The 16,844-nt window shown below is 42.2% G+C and overlaps 1 protein-coding gene across 6 annotated transcripts in view; it reads right to left on the bottom strand.

Moving 5' to 3' along the window:
• Positions 1-10,825: 10,825 nt before the first annotated feature.
• The window catches only part of rbms3 (RNA binding motif, single stranded interacting protein), a 152,989-nt gene continuing 146,970 nt past the window's right edge, over positions 10,826-16,844 (bottom strand). For 5 of the 6 annotated variants that reach the window (XM_049751339.1, XM_049751340.2, XM_049751341.2 and 2 more), the window contains one exon: positions 10,826-16,558. In XM_049751339.1, the coding sequence (XP_049607296.1) occupies positions 16,555-16,558 (4 nt within the window). In that variant the 3' untranslated portion in view covers positions 10,826-16,554. The remainder of the gene's footprint in view (positions 16,559-16,844) is intronic. The other variant, XM_049751342.2, reaches the window with a different exon arrangement.

The following is a 16,844-nucleotide window of genomic DNA, read 5'->3' as shown; positions in this document are numbered from 1 at the left end:
TACTGTTTCTACATTAGTTGCTAGGGAATGCGTGTGTGGGCCGTAGGGTGTGTGCGTGTCCTGCTCGCTGTAGCGTGTCTGCCAGGCAGGAGTTTAGCACTGCAAGATGGTGTCCAAGCCACAAGGTGGAGATCCGGCTGCACTGTGAGCCCAAAACAACCATTCCCTCATAAAATCACAACCACCTCCTTCTCGCTAACCTCAAAACTCAAACAAACTAACTTATTAGCTTCATCTGCTCGGTTACAACAACAAACAGGCGACACTTACTCACTCGGCACCTTTCTATGTGTGCTTCTCAAATGCCTTTCTCTTTGCCGTTGTTGTGCCTTTGAAATGTGTTTCCACCTCATTGCACAAACACAGATAAACAAAAGTGAGACAAACATCCTGAGCGGTATTATGTTCAATAGCAGGTGCTTGGCATTCCCACTAAGCTTCTTTGCTTGAGTGCAAAAGCAAACAGAGAAACTTGATGACAAATCTCTGGACACATGCCTTGAGATAATTCTGATGGCAAACAAGTACGACGTGATTACATTTGATCAAAAAAAAAAACCCATGCTGAAATTCCAGAGTTGTGTTGCCTACATACATAATATTCTTCACATAGTGCAGTAGACACACATTTTTTTGCTTAGCCTTTAATGTCCCTCCTGGAAGGATGGCAACAACTTCATTTTTTGCCCCAAATCGTGTTTGATCAGATTTTGGGAGTTACTTCTGCCCTATTAGTTTTCAAATCCCTCCACCATATTGGCACCAAAAATATCATTTCCCTTTTCTTTGTAATTTTGTTGAGAAAAATGTCACCTCAGCGACAGCTTTATCTATTTTTTAATGAAGATAATTAAATGTCTGAGAGTGACAAAGGATTATTTGTCCCAATTTTGTTTTTTTCAAACTGATGTCAAAACCTTGACAGCACTCAATGCAGGTTGCGAGCTTTCAACATTTCTGCAAAAGAGTGCCGAGAAAGATGAATCTGCATTTGATCTCTGGAAGCACAGAAAACAAACAGAAGGATTGACTCATGTCCATCCACCATGTTGCTGTCAATCTATGCGCCATATAAGAATAATGATCTCTAGCATAGCACCAACATTGGATTTTTGTTTCTGCACACACTTTTCCAACACACAGAAGATTCTGAAAAGGGCAGCTAGCGGGTCTTACACAATCTCACCCACACAGTGAATTAGTGCGCTTTTCCTGATGCACAATGGCTTATTCTAACAGCGACAAACTCTCTCTGTCTTCTAACTCCTCGCATAACATGACAAAGAATGGAAAGTTAATATTCAAAGTTGTGAAAGGTTACAAGCTACAAGATCACGACAATTTTGGCGCTATTGTTTGGGGACAAGTCAACATGATGAATGGGCACAACTTTGCCAAAACTTGTTCTGGAAAGCGGGCCAACATGGTGAGCAAGTATTCCCAGCACCATTTTGTGTAATAGGAAAGCATCCTGTTTCTCACTCAAGTTCATGTGAATGTGCACTTCAAATTTCCTGCCCAAGATTGATTGATTCAATTCAAACCTCCAAAACAATTATTCATTTGTCTTTTCATATTTTCCTTTACATCAAAAGTTGATGATTGGCATCTGTTCAAAAGTACCACACGCTAACAAGTACGTTCTCTCATTGGTCTGTGGCCAGCAAACGACGAAGACGATGATCATACCATTCACGAAACCCAAATTACAGAGAGAAGAATATTTTTGCCAAAAGAAAATGTAATTATTACTTACCCTCAATAAAATGCCTCAATAGGAGTAAGCAATGAGGTTGTCCCGGTGTGGCAGAGTTACAAATGTTTCACTGCATTCAAGTTACATCTGCAGGAAAATAATTACAGCTGCAATTTTGCACTCTGTAATTGCCAGAAATAAATAGTCGGCAACAGTTTTTATAACAGGATTAATCAAAAAAATCATGCCACTCTGGAGAAAAAGTGCATCAAAAATATTAACAGGTTTAAATTGGGCTTTTGTGCCAGCCAAACGGCTTCATTGGAATTGGAATCTGGTAACATTTGAAAATATAGCCAATTTTAACATCTCGTATCTATTTCTCAGTAAATATCCAACAAATGTTTTGTTAATTACACATCTCCAATTTACTTGGAGATGATTATCAGTGGCCTCGAATTTCATTTCAACAGGCCAGAGGTCTGTTTGATAATGATAAATGAAGTGATTGATGATGAAAAACAAATCATTTCTTGCATTTTCTGACTAATGAGGCAGTGGTCTGAATGCAAATGTCAATTTCCACTTGATTCATTATGGGAGCGAGAATGGGTGGATTCAAAAACAAGTCATCTTGCAACACAAGCAGCTATGGTCCAAATACATTCGCAGAGCAAACCCGGTGATCATGGTTCCCCAAGGAAGCCACTTCTAATAAATATACAGCATCCCAGTGTTTGATGGGTGAGCCCTCCCTCCCTGCTTGCAACAGCTGCTTGTATTCATTTGGACCACATCTGCACATTTTCTACCATGAGATCCACCAATGGGGCACGTGTGCTCAAGATTGAGATGAATCATATATATACAGTTTCCAAAAAAGAAAAAAGTGGAATATACAACGTCACAGCAGCCCCACCCAGTCTGCCCTTCGCAAAACGCATGTAAAGATCCATCCAGAGAGAAACAACATCAAGTAGAACTTCTTTGAGCTAAGTCCGTTTGACCTCTGCGCAATGAAATCAAACTACGGGCAAGCTGTCACCGTGCACTGCAGAGGCGAGTGGATGCATCCAGTGGGTGCATGTTGGGTGTGCCAACAAAGGAAGTAGCTCTCATCCTGTGCCACCTTCTGCTCTTGTTAGAGACAGGAAATACCACCGTGACCCAACACTGATAAGAAGTGCAAATCGAAACATAGCCATGCGCTCGGTGCTTCACGCAGGATCCAATCCTAAAACTAACATTAATTCAAGAAAGGATAGTGATAAATATTCTTGGTCCACTCCATTCGAGGAAAGCTATGCAGCATATCAAGTATTTAAGGAAACCATTTATTTGATTCACATGTGCAGCTTGATTTAAAATTTAGATTCATTGTGCGCTGAAAAAAGAAGTTAGCCAATACCAGGTAATGAAGCAAAAGCAATGACGTGTCCCAAATGTGATATGTTTTTCCCATTTGCACAAAGGCATCAATTTCACACGTTTTCATCAAAGCCAGTGAATTACGTGGAAAGTCGGCACTATCTCGCTCTGCCAGATCTGAGTGTGTTTATCCAAACAGAGCCACTGCCAGCTCCCTTGCAGAGGAAAGTCCTTAAGGAGCATACTCCCATCAACCTCTCCTGATAACGTGATAATTTAGATAGTTGAGGAAAAATAGACCTTTGGCGTTTCGGATTGCTTTTCATCAACGAGTCGAATCTGAAACATCCATTGGAGATACGTTTGCTGTTTATTTTGTTAATACTGGTAGGAAATATAAAGAAATGAAATAATTCAATACAAATACAATATGTATAATATAAATTGGCCTGCAATGAACTACTTTGAAATGGTCACTGTATCCCCAACTGACCTTAAATGGAGCCAGTCGTGAGTTTGCTTTCGGGGCAAATGGGGCAGTGCCCTACTAGAAAACAAAAAAAAAGGTCGGCTCATTTTTGACCCAGCAGTTTTCATTTGTATTCAGGCAGCTGGGGACTGTTCAAAATTGTGACAAAGAAAAAATAAATGTCAAAGTTAAAGTACGGCAATCATTCTCAATTAAGAGCTTGTGTCTTACTTCAACGGGCCTTTTGCTGAATGCTCGACCTTTTCCTCCAATTCTGCAGAGGAAATACACCTTCCTGCAGTTGTATTTTTTTAAAGCAGCCAGCGTGATCCAGCTTCATTAAAAGGCAATGTTATTCTGGCTGGCTCAACTTACTGTATCTACCCCAGGTTGCTGTGTAAGCTCTTTGTTTCATGCGCAGCTGCGAAGCCAGGTGAGGTTTCCTTTCCCTCCCTCCCTCCGCCGAGACCTCGCTAGCGACAGCTCGACGTTTCCAATCGGATAAGGAAAAGAGGGTGCACGCAGTGGATACGTGCCGCTCTAGCTGTCGTTATCGAGATGAGATTTCCCGATTGACCCCCGTTCCGTTTGCATAATCAGACCGCTGGCCCGAGGGCAAGAACAATGATGGTGGCAGCTGCTTGTTGTTGTATTGTATGCGCAGGAAAACTGCCGCTGCTACTTCTGGCCACAGTTTGGTCACCTGAGATCAACCAGAAAATTACAGGCTAGGATTTTTGGGCTTTTGTTTTGTGGGCCTATTGTGCTGTAGACAATTTATAGTGCACTAAAAGAGGAAATCGGAGTGCCCAACTATGTAAGGTATTTCAAAAGAATAGTTTAGACGACTATAAACCTCCCTGGAAAAAACAAAATAATATACGTATATAGGCCAAAAAGAATTTTCACTCTGAGTCTTACCAAAACATCCAATCAGTGCATTTGCCATAAACAACATTCTGCTCTGAACTCTGGGTTGATCAAATAAACAGAAATGCTGTAAAAAAATATGATGTACTATCTCAGACGCCCTTGTTGTCTTCTTATCAGCGCACCGATTGTATTTCTATCAACTATAATAGACACTCCAGGGTGAGGCCATTTTTTGGTTGCCTAATGAGCTCTCCAGATGTCTTTGGGAGCAGCTGCCTGCCAATGGTGTCCAGACATACATACGTTATATCACCACGACTCTTTCCATGCCTCTCCCTTTTGGCTTTTGTTTATTTCAATCCCTCTTGAAGTTTTCTATACTTCCCTGGAAAAAGGAATGTTCTGGAACGGTAACATCATACAGCGTGAGCCAGCTCCAGTTTGCACATCTTAATCTTCCCTACTGTGTACCCCTGTTGTCCAGCTGATACCATGGTAACCGAACCGATTCTGTTTGGTTTTTACTAAGACGGCGCACACACACACACACACACACACACACACACACACACACACACTTTCCATGGCTTCAGAATATTACGCAGAGCCAAAACACTAAAAGCGAACCCTTAACTTAACACTTTCGTTTTCTTCAGGAAGACCAACATTTCTGTTTCCAACATTTCAGTGGCGTCCATTTGTAAACACATTTATGGCTCACTAATGAAAGAGTTGGGCCTCAACCGGGCAAATATGTACATGGAAAGATGCTGACCTGCTTCCGCACACGCATGCAGCATTAATAAATGACAGGGAAGTACTTACGAAAGAAAGTTCAAGCCCCTCTTAGATTTCTTTTGTAGTGGAGCATGATTTTGGTCTGCCGCAGACATAACACGTGTAATGCGGCATCGTTCTGGAGAGATTCCAAAACATTTGGCCTCGAGGAGGAAACACAGGGAGAGAGGTATCCACTTCAGCTGTGCCGACGCTATTTATGTATGTCATTATGTGTGCTGCACATGTGCCACACATCATTTATTTCCTTTGCTTACACTTTGGGAGAGTCTCAAATCCAGGACGGACGGCCAAGTGGCCGTAGACTCCGACACAGCCCTTGTAATGTATTTATAGTAGGCTATTTCCCCCTGCTTGATGGCCTCAACCAAGTCCAGTCCAGTATCATGGCCATTGTTATTCGTGCAAGGGAGGGCATGACTTCTGTCATATAGGCGCCATTCTCTTACCATGCTGTCAAAACATGGAACCTGATACGGAGAACAGGAACAAATACAATGTGTTATTTTAGGGCAAAAATTGGAGGCAGAGAAATCATATTTTCAATGCTATTTTTAAAACAACACTGAATAACAGTATTAGAAATCACATTGGTCAGGAAATATTTATCTCATGACATGACAACAAAAAGAAATATTTAAATAAATACTTACCTGAGATGCTGAGAATTTACGGATCGTTATTGAAGTGTTTTGGTGGTCCAAGTTGGCATTAACGACTTTTGACTTGGAAAAGTTGCTAAGTTAGTTTTTGTTGTTGGTCGCATGCCCTAGTTGACACAAAATGAAGCAGGATGATGTGATCAAGTTGGAACAAAAGACGAAAAAGCAAACTGTAGTGATGCAGGAAGCATGAACCTTGGGAAAAAAAAGTAAAGAAAACAAACGGCACAAGGAAGACTCATACCAAAGGATAAACAAACAAGACCAAAAGTAACAAAGAAAAGCCAAAGAAAAATTGAACCGAGTGGCTGGTGGACGCTGATTGATCGACACGAGGAACAATGCCGACGACAAAAGTGGAAACAAAAAGCAACATTGAACAAGGTACACGGAAAAACCAACAATAAAAACAAACATCATGATCATTTGCATATATTTTCTTCAACAGCTTGAATTCATTCTAATTAGAATATCTCCTGATTCTAATTTTAATGAGCCAATATTTTTGAACCAACTTTTGATGGACAGGCCAACGAGTTTAAAAGTACAGATGCCTCCTCATCTTTTCTTCCCTGGCTGTTGGTCTGATTTAGCACACGGAGCTCACACTCGGAGGCCATTAGATTTTCCAGAGGCTAGAGCTTTTTTATTTTATGGCCTTACAAATCTATAGCATTGTTCCCTTCACAGTTTCACAAATCTGCACGAGCGGCGTGCCAGGTCAGCCCCCGGAGCATGTTGAGTCTCCCGTGTTTTATTACGGAACTATTTACTGGTTTCTCATTGTTGCCGTAGCTCACATCACTTTCCCCCGGTGGTGGCGGTGAACTATTTGAAACTCACTCAACATCTGATGGACTACATCCAACCTATTGTGAGGAATGAAATTCACATAAGCAGCTAACATTTTGAATTCGATTTTTTTCCTGCACTACAAGTTCAAATATGCAGCTATCAAAAGCAATAATGTAAATAAATATTTTTTTTAAACAAAGCCAAACCGTGACCATGCAAGCTAACTTAATTTATTGTTGGATACATTCATGGTGCTCCCTCGCCTTTCAATTTGAAATTTAGAAACAATGCCAATGCTATTATTATCATTTCCTGTTTGCCTTTTGGCTTGATGGGAAAGAGACAAAAGGTCAGTGTATTCGGATCTGCTGGAATAGTAGCATCAAGTTTACACACTTTGCTATTGTTTTTTTTTTTTTTTTTAGCTCAACCAATACAAAAAAAATGGCTTCAAATGATTTACCCGGCTTCAGAAGACAATTCCGTACAGAATAGACAAAAATGGAGTCTGAAGTGTGCATGGTGACATTTCAAACAACATCTTTTGAGCAAGTCCAATTGGTTACAAAGCAGTGGCTGACAAAGTGGGACATTAACGTCAAAGTCACAAGGTGTCGCTTTCACGATCACCTCACTGGGCTTTTGGCACACTCTGCCACCTGGGGAACAACAATACCTCCCGTGCTGCCTCCCGGGAAACAATTGTTCCACTAATGTCAGTATAGCATTCAATACGCACTTGGCCGTGCTCCTGATCCCTGCAACACACCGTCGGTAATCCATCATCGGAAAATGGGGAATGGAGCTGAGATTTGAGCGAGTGCGTTGCCGCAGGCAATGCATTGTTGATGCGGGCCACGACGTGTCTTGATCGTTTGTCATCTTGAGAAGTGGAGACGGACAGACAAGCAGAAAAAAAAGAAAACTTTGGACTCTCCACTTCAAGAAAAACTTCAAAAATACTATTTTATAGGGTGTGTGTCAGTCATGGTACCTTGGAATCATCATTACTCTTCTCTCCCAGTGCTAACAGATGGACAGAGCTGGCCTTTAAGATAGAAATGTATGTACAGATCTACTTATAGTATACATACATGTACATATAGTATACATATATACGAATAGTATACATATCTACATATACGTACATATATGTACTTATATATACCCACACCTGGCATTCTGCATTTATTTAGAGTGTTTGTATGCGAGAGAGAGCAAGAGCTATAAATCAATGTGCTCTGGTAAAATTGACAGTTGCCCAGACTTGCAATTTTTACAAGCATTAATTTTATCTGTAAAAGCATATCATTCACCAGTTTTTTTTTTCTTCTCTCAAAAAGCATTGCCTGATGTGAACCAGGGGCTCTCAGAATATTTAGTCAAATGTTGTTGACGTGCACGAGGCTAGAAAGGGTCGCAGAAATGTTTCTGAAAGACTGAAAATGGAGACCATTCCCTTCTGCATATACTATACTTTCAATATAATACACGCATATTGAGGTGAGTCGTAAAGCAGGCCTGAAAAGACTTGTGCGTTTCATTTATATGTCGAGCACGGCAATGCAGAGTCCCACTTTGGTTAATTATGACTCTTTTAGTGCTGTATAAGCTAATAAGGGAGCACCAGGTGTCTGTTTGCTTGCTGACTACTGCAGATTGTTGATTGAATCCCAAAAAGTGCTTGAGGCGTACACGGAAGTTCCACAAATACACACACACACACGCATATATAAAGATACATACACTTATAGATGTATGTATTTACATATATAATGTATACGTACATTACATGTGCATGAATAATAAATCTTCTAACCAACAAGGTCAGACAAGTATGGGATGTAGTTGTCTTCAGATGCCAGTAGCCAAGATTTGCCATCAGCTCAGTTTGTAACACCAGCTTCTCGGTTTGTTAATCCTACACACGTACAAGTCGATTGTCCTATTTGTACAGCAAGGAAGGAGGGTATACGTATGTACACATTTCCTTCTCAATCAATGGAAGCATTCAGCAGATGGCAAACGCTTGACGTGGAGATGTTCTTGATCTGTATCCAGCTGCGGTTGGTTGGAGTGCGTGCGGCGTGTTCTGTTTTCAGCTCGACCCAAAGATAACATCAGTGTTGGTATGCTGCACCCTTGTGGTGCTCTGCTCTGCTACATCTCTAGAACCTGATAAAACCGCTATTAGGCTCCAGAGGAGTGAGACGGAATTTGGGGAATTTCACTGCCTTATCTCACATTCTAAAGCCATGTCGTTGAGAAGACGGCAAGAGAGGGATATGGAAAGATTAGGAGGAGTTGACAAGGGCATGAAGCTGACAGATACGGGCTCTTGCTGATCTCAGAGGCTCTTGAACAGAACATGTTTAATACATTTCAAAAAGAGAAAATTCAAAAGACAGTAATAGACGGTAAAAGACGTATCCATATACGTATCGTATTACATGAGGTGTGATCTGTTTATTTTAAGTGGGACTTCGGTATTCACTATAGTATTAGAAATATCAGAATCAGAATCAGAATCAGAAAACCTTTATTGTCATTCTACATAGTACAATGAAATTGGAGACCTCCATCCAGTGCATGAGGTAGACACAAGTAGGTAAGTAATCGACTAGTAGAAAAGTAGATGAAATAATCAGAAACAGTAGTGCGGACAAAGTGCAGTAATAGTGCAGGAGGAAAGTGTCATCAGTGTCGGCTGGAGTTGAGGGCGGCTATGGCTTGGGGAAAGAAACTGTTTCTGAGTCTGTTTGTCCTGGTCTTCATTTGCCTGTAGCGTCTTCCAGAGGGCAACAGGTCAAACAGGGCGGAGCCAGGGTGGGAGCTGTCCGCTGAGATGGCCTTAGCCCTGCTGAGGCAGCGGGTAGTGTAGATGTCCGTAAGGGAGGGGAGAGGGCGGCCGATGATCCTCTGGGCTGCCTTCACCACTCTCTGCAGCTTCTCCCTGTCAGCGGCGGTGGAGCTGCCGAACCATACTACGATGCAGTAGGTCAGTAGACTCTCGATGGAAGATCGGTAGAAGGTCAGCAACAGGTCGGTGTTGAGGTTGTACCTCCTGAGGACTCTCAGGAAGTGTAACCGCTGCTGAGCCTTCTTGACGATGGTGGTGATGTTCTCTGACCAGGAGATCCGGTCAGAGATGTGGACGCCCAGGTACTTGGTGCTGTGGACCCTCTCCACCTGCTCGCCGTTGATGAAGAGGGGAGTTGGCTCAGGGCTGTGTCTTCTGAAGTCTATGATGAGCTCGTTGGTCTTCTTGGTGTTCAGAGCGAGATTGTTCTCAGAGCACCAGTCTACTATATCTAGTATATATTGCTATATACGTAGATATAGATTTATTAGAGGTGTGCATCTCTCTCATAAAACACCATATGATACTTCGATGTACTTGAAAGTGTTTAAATTGCTGATAGGAAGTTATTGCCGCACGTTTCTGGCCTCAAGTATATACGTACATACATATATACCTCGAGGAGGTTGTTTGGCTTCAAAGAGCTCTAAGAACCAGATCGTTGGTGACCAAGGCATCACTATTGGGCTGGCTCAAGATACGTCTTCCTTCCATCCTGACACGTTTGAGAGCATGTACACATCCATTTCAAGGAGTCAATTGTTCCCTATTAAGATGTCCTTCGTCTGAAAGAGGCCCCCTCATTACTTTCATCTTGCTGGGGGAAGAAGCTCTCAGGCGAGCGAGCGGCGACTGCATCCGCCCGTATCGACTGTACAGGCGTCTCCGGGTGGTGACAAGGACGCCGATTGATTGGGCTTAAATAAGAGTGAAGAGGAAGATTGATTGCCATCGATTGGCTCCCCAACCACCGGGATGCTCCTCCATCTTTGATTATGACCACTTTACGCCCAATCAAGTACGCTTGAGCTGTGATCGGGGGTAATCCCATCAAGGAGGGGGGGGGGGGGGGGGGGGCAGGGGGCTCCATTTGCCAAGGCTGTAATTACGAGTCGGATGTGGAGATACAAGGTCAAGCGTGTAGCAGGTGCCATCAAGCACAGCCTAATAACGGGGCTTCCACTGCAGATATGGAAAAGATAACACGTGGTCCTCTGAGATGAGAATGACGGGAGTTGTTTGCATAATGAATGCCTCCATAAATACCCACATGATGCAAATTGAATGATAACAGCAGTCTGTGGTGCTTTTTGACAGTTTTTTTTTTATTGAAAGCTTCATCAGAGAGAGAAAAAAAAGACTCATTAAATCCAAGTTCACATCCACAGATGTACAGATAGCTTCTCAAAGATCACACACACTGAGCAGCATGTGCGAGGCGTGAACACGTCCTGCCCGCCTGCCCGCCTGCCTGCCTGCCTGCCTGCCTGGTGCTGAAGACAAGTGAAGTAAAAAAACAAAACTAAAAAGCAATAGAAAGCAACAGAAAACAAAAGTCGCTCTGCTGTCCAAGTAGCAGTTTTCTCTTTTCTCTTTTTTTTCCCCCCTCTTCTACCTACGGCGCTTCATAACAACAACCTGGTCAGCCTTTTTCCTAGTGATTGATGCATGGTGTATTTCTCAAGGAGCTGATTTAACTCATGACTGCGCTCCGAGCCCTGTGTGGCCAATCAATAGCTTTCATCAAAAGTCAACCGAAGCATCAATTAAAAAGCAGGAGGTCCCTGTTTTTGCTGGGTTCTGTGCGCGTGTGTGTGTGTGTGTTTTGGCCAGGGCACTCGGAGCAATTTTCTTGGTGCATTATGCGAGTGTGTGTGTGTGTGTGTGTGTGTGTATTAGCCTGGCATGTGATGAGTTATTGAACCACGTCTCTCGCTTCCACCCGATGGTGAAAGTAAGTGAACAAATAGGAGCAGCCTCGTGTGCAATGAGAGTGACGCACTTAACGCACTTAAGAAGAGCTGAAGAGATTCTGAGAGCGGAGTGACAGACTGAAAAGAAGAAAAAAAAATAGCACATCATTTTAAAACTGTGAGGGGAAAACAGGATGATGATACAACACCTTTTTTGTCATTTTTTTTTGTTCGAATCAAATATCTCAGTATATACGTACATGTGCAGAACATCCAGTTAGGGTTGTCCTAGATTTCATTTGCCAACGTTTACTGCATGTTTCCGCTAGCATCGTTCTAAAATACATGAAGGCTTGATGTGATAAACAAATGAGGGTCATTACTGCAGGATATTGTCAACAAACCCCACTGGCGGAGTTAGAAGAGGGTCTGTGGGGGCACTGCCCCCCTTAAATATGCTTGGACTGAAAAGCACCATGACGATTGATATTTGTGTATTTTTTACTTGTCACCACATTAGAGTACCAGGAAAATGAAAAAGCGTCACGATCAACATTGAACTGCAAAAAATGTTGTCATTGTCCTGGCTGCTCAGTACAATCTGGTTAAAGCGACAGTCGATTCTTTTGTTTTGTTTTCCTTCCCTGGAGCCATCGTGTGTGGCAGCCTTCCAGCAGTTCATTTTAGTGTTACTTTTAAGACTAACAATTGCAATGAGTTGATTTTCGGACGCATCCACACTCCCTTGAATGCCAATTGTCCACCTGCAGAGGGCAGTGAGTGTACACATTTGAACGACGAGCCAGCGACTGACTCCAGCGTCAATTGCCTGAACAGGGTTGAAACGATGCGCCAATGATGCTGATGGTGCCTTTAGGATGAGGCCACAAACGGATGGAAATGAGACACAATTTGCAGCAAGCACCCGGATGGCGCGCCATTAAGAAAACGGCACTTCTGTTTATTTAGCTCGCTCATATTTCAGATCTATGGGGAACTATAATAAATGTGTACTAGGAGCAAACCCATGCCTCTTTCCCCGCATTGATTCTCCATTAGCAAAAATGATGCATGTCTTCCTATTTGTGGTGTTTTTCTTCCCTCTCTCATAATTCCATTACTATTGAATCTCAGGCCATTTCTGGGAATGGCTATACTCGCCAACGTGCACATTCTGCATTATGAGTTCTATTTGGATAATTAATGTCAGGAGAACTTTATAGCTACGCGCATTGAAAAACAGAATTGCTCCGTAAAACAAGTCCTCGCGCGCGCAGGGGATGAAGAAATGACAGGGAGGGAATAAAAGTGGGACCGGGGAGTTGTAATGTGCCAGAATTTTAGAAGATGTAAAGCCCAGGTATGGATGGTTGAGTGGCAGGGCAAACTCAAGAGAGCTCAGGTTGATTTGATTGAACGTTACAAGGATGACTGTCGTGAGAGATCTTACGGGTTTGACCTCTGGAGCTATTAAAAGTCAGCAATAAAACGGTAATTGTTTCAAATATGGGCGGGGCATATATGAAACGGGGTTGAAGGCACAAGCTAGTGACAGCCAATCCTTTAGCACCATATCGAAGCGATAATGTTATGTTACAGTTTTCAAGCAAGCTCCTTAATGTGCTTAGCTTCTTAATTACAGAATGATATGAAAGCTCAGTTAAAAGGCACTAAATGCACAGTTTGATTGTGAGAACATAAGCGAAACACAACCATCACAGTCCAAGTCAACCTGGATGAAATCCAGTTTGAATGCTATCTATCGCACAATGGTGAATTAAGTTCACCCCCTAATGTTGTGCAAAGGAGAAGCAAGTAGCACCCTTCCTTCCACCTGTGGCCCATTTGGATGTGCCTGGGCCACGTTAGCTGTGGCTTTTAACGCAGTGTCAAGCATGTGGAGGAGCTACCAAGCTAGCAGACCAGGTAGGCAACAACGTAGCAGAATAGAAGGACCTGGATATCTTGATCACTGCCAATGCGGTCCACTAAAGTGCATGCGTGTGCTCAAACGGTCAGGAACAGACTCCATGAGGGTGGCCTATTCATCCAAAATCCACAAGTGGGGCTTGTGCTCACAGCCTGGCGCCAAGCTGTCTGATGGGCATTTCTCAGAGAACATCAGATAGAGCAGATTTGCCACGGTGCCCTGTTTGCTTTGCAAACGAGAGCCGGCTGGCACAGAATAGAACACAGACAAGAGCGAGTCTGGAAAAGCTGTGGAGAACACCAACTGCTGTTCGGTCCCAGGAGGAGATTCTCAGATCCAACGTCAGATCATGCGCTGGTGGATGGTCTGTTCCCCAGACCTCAACCCAATCAAGGACCTCTGATTTCATTTCTTGATTTTTCCATTGCCATCAGTTCCCAAAATAAAGTGCAGCAACACTGGACTTCGGATTTGAATGGTTGGGTGACCAACTGCAGCTTCATTACAATCATCACCAAACACAAAGCTTTCCCTTTTTCTGAAAGAAATAGTTATCTTGAGGGACGTAGGAGTGGATACTATTGTCCCACAGGGAGACAAATTGGACCCGTCAAGCCTCATTGGGAGGATGACTGAAATTGGTTTGTGGTTCTGCTTCTGCACTACCAAATAAAATGAAAAACTCACAAAGGGCATGAGATGGGGCACGAGGGAGGGAATGACAGTGAAGGGAAAATTAGAAGCTGCCATGGCCTTTGCACATTAGTGGTGCCAGTGAAGCAGGGACAAAAACCTTTGGGGGGTGCAAGGCTGCTTTAACATGGGCACAAATGCCCGCCAGGCATGCTGAAGTCAATGAAAGCATAGGCAGCTAGTGGATGATTCAATGAGATGACCTGTGGTTTGTTTGTGCTACCCAAGAAGGGTTGGGTCAAGGCCCAAAGTGACATCAATTCCGTTAGTCCTCTTCTCACTTGAGCCTAATTGTACTGGGCAGCCAGGTTAGGTTCATGGTATCTACTTAGCGTTTCACACCAATTGCAGATTCGGCAGCTCGTACAACAACAAACGTCATATGATGATAAATATGTCAACCGTGCGTGGGCTTTCAATCTCTGAAATTTGTATTTCAAATATAATTGACCTAAAGAATTCACTAATAACCCTCATTTGTTTTATTTTGGTCAGAAATCACTTCGGAGTGTCTTTAAAGCACGACAGACAAGTTAATCACTTTGTATACAAAGAGAGAGTTGATTTAGAGCAAAAAAAAAAATAAAAATTGAAGCTAAAAAACAAGAGCAGGGCTTCGTAAGCAACATTCCTTGATCAGTTTACACAAATTCCCCCTGTATGATGTTATTAAGAAAAAAAAGAGGTCATTTTCACTCAGGCTGTTTGATCAACAATGTGACATTAAAATGAAAGGAAAATAAGAAAACTGCCACTGGTGCCACATCATGCATCAAAGTACGGTTTGACATGTGAGTGAGTGAGTGAGTGAGTGAGTGAGTGAGTGAGTGAGTGAGTGAGTGAGTGAGTGTGTGCGTGCGTGCGCGTGCGTGCGTGTCTTATGAAGAATCCTTAAGGACTGGTCCGGCCGTCAAGGTCAAATCAAAGAAAAAACAACAACGAGAGCAACAACATCAACAACAAGAACAACAGCAATATCAACATCAACAACATCATTAACATCAACAACAACCAACAGAAAATTAAAATGAGACGGGGAAAAAAACCAAAACAACAACCTCTGCTTCAGAGTGTATCTTCATCTTTGGTATAAAAATGGCCGTCCATGGGCTGCATTTGATCCACAACTAGGAAAGACTACAGAAATTGTCAACAATTTCCTCTATTGCTTTTGCACTGATTGATCTCAACCATAAGCTCCTATACTCTACTGTTTTTGTTTCACTGCCATTTTTTTTCTTTTGTATTTTTGTACGTTTTATACATTTTTTTCTCATGTTTTTTTTTTTAAGATTCGCAGTGTGACAAGCAAAGCGGGCTAAAAACATCTTAAAGCTCATAAAAAAATGTAAAATGTGGCAGATAAAAAGCTGTAATGTCATTGACAGCAACATTGCTTGGTAAATAATAATGATGACCATAAAAAAAAGCGAGTTCAGCGTTTTGCTGACAGACTGCATCCGAGACGCAGGACGTTTCCTTATAGTTTTCTTTTTTTCTTTTTTTTTTTCTTCCTCATGGTGAAAAAATCTCTTCAGAGCTCAAGTCTTTCCGCAACAGGCATTTAGTTCTTTTAACACATTGTTACATCTGACATAATCATTATCAAAGCGTTCTTCTTGTGAAGAAAAGAAAAGAAAAAAAAGCTCTTCTCTATTAAATCTGTACAGCTTATGTGATAGATTCTGTTTCCTCTTTAAATGACACATCCAGTTTCTCGAACCTTCCAAGTGGTCCAAAATACTGATTCGCTTATGTTTCTGTTGTGTGTTGCCCCCCCCCCCCCCCCCGACCGACTCCGCCCCCAACCAGACGTCAGACTTGAACTTGCAAAAAAGTCACTGGCGCCCTTCAAATTAAGGCCATGAAGATTCAAGAAAGAAACAACAAAAACAAACAAACAAACAAACAAACACTTTGTTTTTCTCAAATATATCTAGAAAAGTAAAATTTAACACTAGAACATAAAAAATATTGAAACCAACGTTTAGCTTAGTATCTGAGGAAGACAATCTCTGTGTGTATCTCAAACATGACTCCCTCTTTCTAATTACAAAATAAACTTCAACTTCACATTCAACCTTTTTTTTTTGTCTTTTTCTGTCTTTTTTGTTGTTTTTGCTTTTTTGTTGTTGTTGTTAAATTGGATGAGAATTTTCTTTGAGAAAATTTCCTACCTTCCTTGCGCCCAGCCCTTTGGGCAGGTTTTCACACGTAAAATTTCATTTCTTTGCACTGTGCCCCCACAATATCCCAAACCCTTTTTCTCAGCATCCAATGCTTCCTTGTATTTTTGTTTTTTTTCCTAGTTGACCAGGTAGAAAATGAAAAAAAGTGTCTCTTTTTGGTGCCTGGGCAATCTGGAAGCAATCTTCTCTTTTTTTTCCTTTTTTTTTTCTTTTCCTTTCCTTCCCCTACATTCCCCCCTCACATTCACAGTGCAGCCACCTTATGTCTCAAGGCAACGCTGTCACAGGAACATTCTCTCAGGCCGTTGCTATCTGATGGGAAAGGAGAACACATGGAGAGAGAAAAGATACAGTTGCAATCAAAATAGAGCAAAAGAAAAAGCAATAAAGATGACCTTCCAGGCTGGGGACTAAGCGAGGCAGTCTGAACAGAATCAGAAAAGTTCCAAATGCTGCTGCCAGAGGCATGCAAGTAGCAAGGAAGTCTCAACTCGTAACCTTCACGTGTCACAAAAGTCCGAACTGCAGCATGTTGAAATGTCCTCAAGCAAGATACTGAGCCCCAAGTTGCTCCTGACCTTGTGTCGTCACTATGTGA

This window comes from Syngnathus scovelli, chromosome 19 (genome assembly GCF_024217435.2).
Source record: "Syngnathus scovelli strain Florida chromosome 19, RoL_Ssco_1.2, whole genome shotgun sequence".
NCBI classification, from domain to species: Eukaryota; Metazoa; Chordata; class Actinopteri; order Syngnathiformes; family Syngnathidae; genus Syngnathus; species Syngnathus scovelli.
This window is presented reverse-complemented; position numbering and strand designations above follow the sequence as displayed.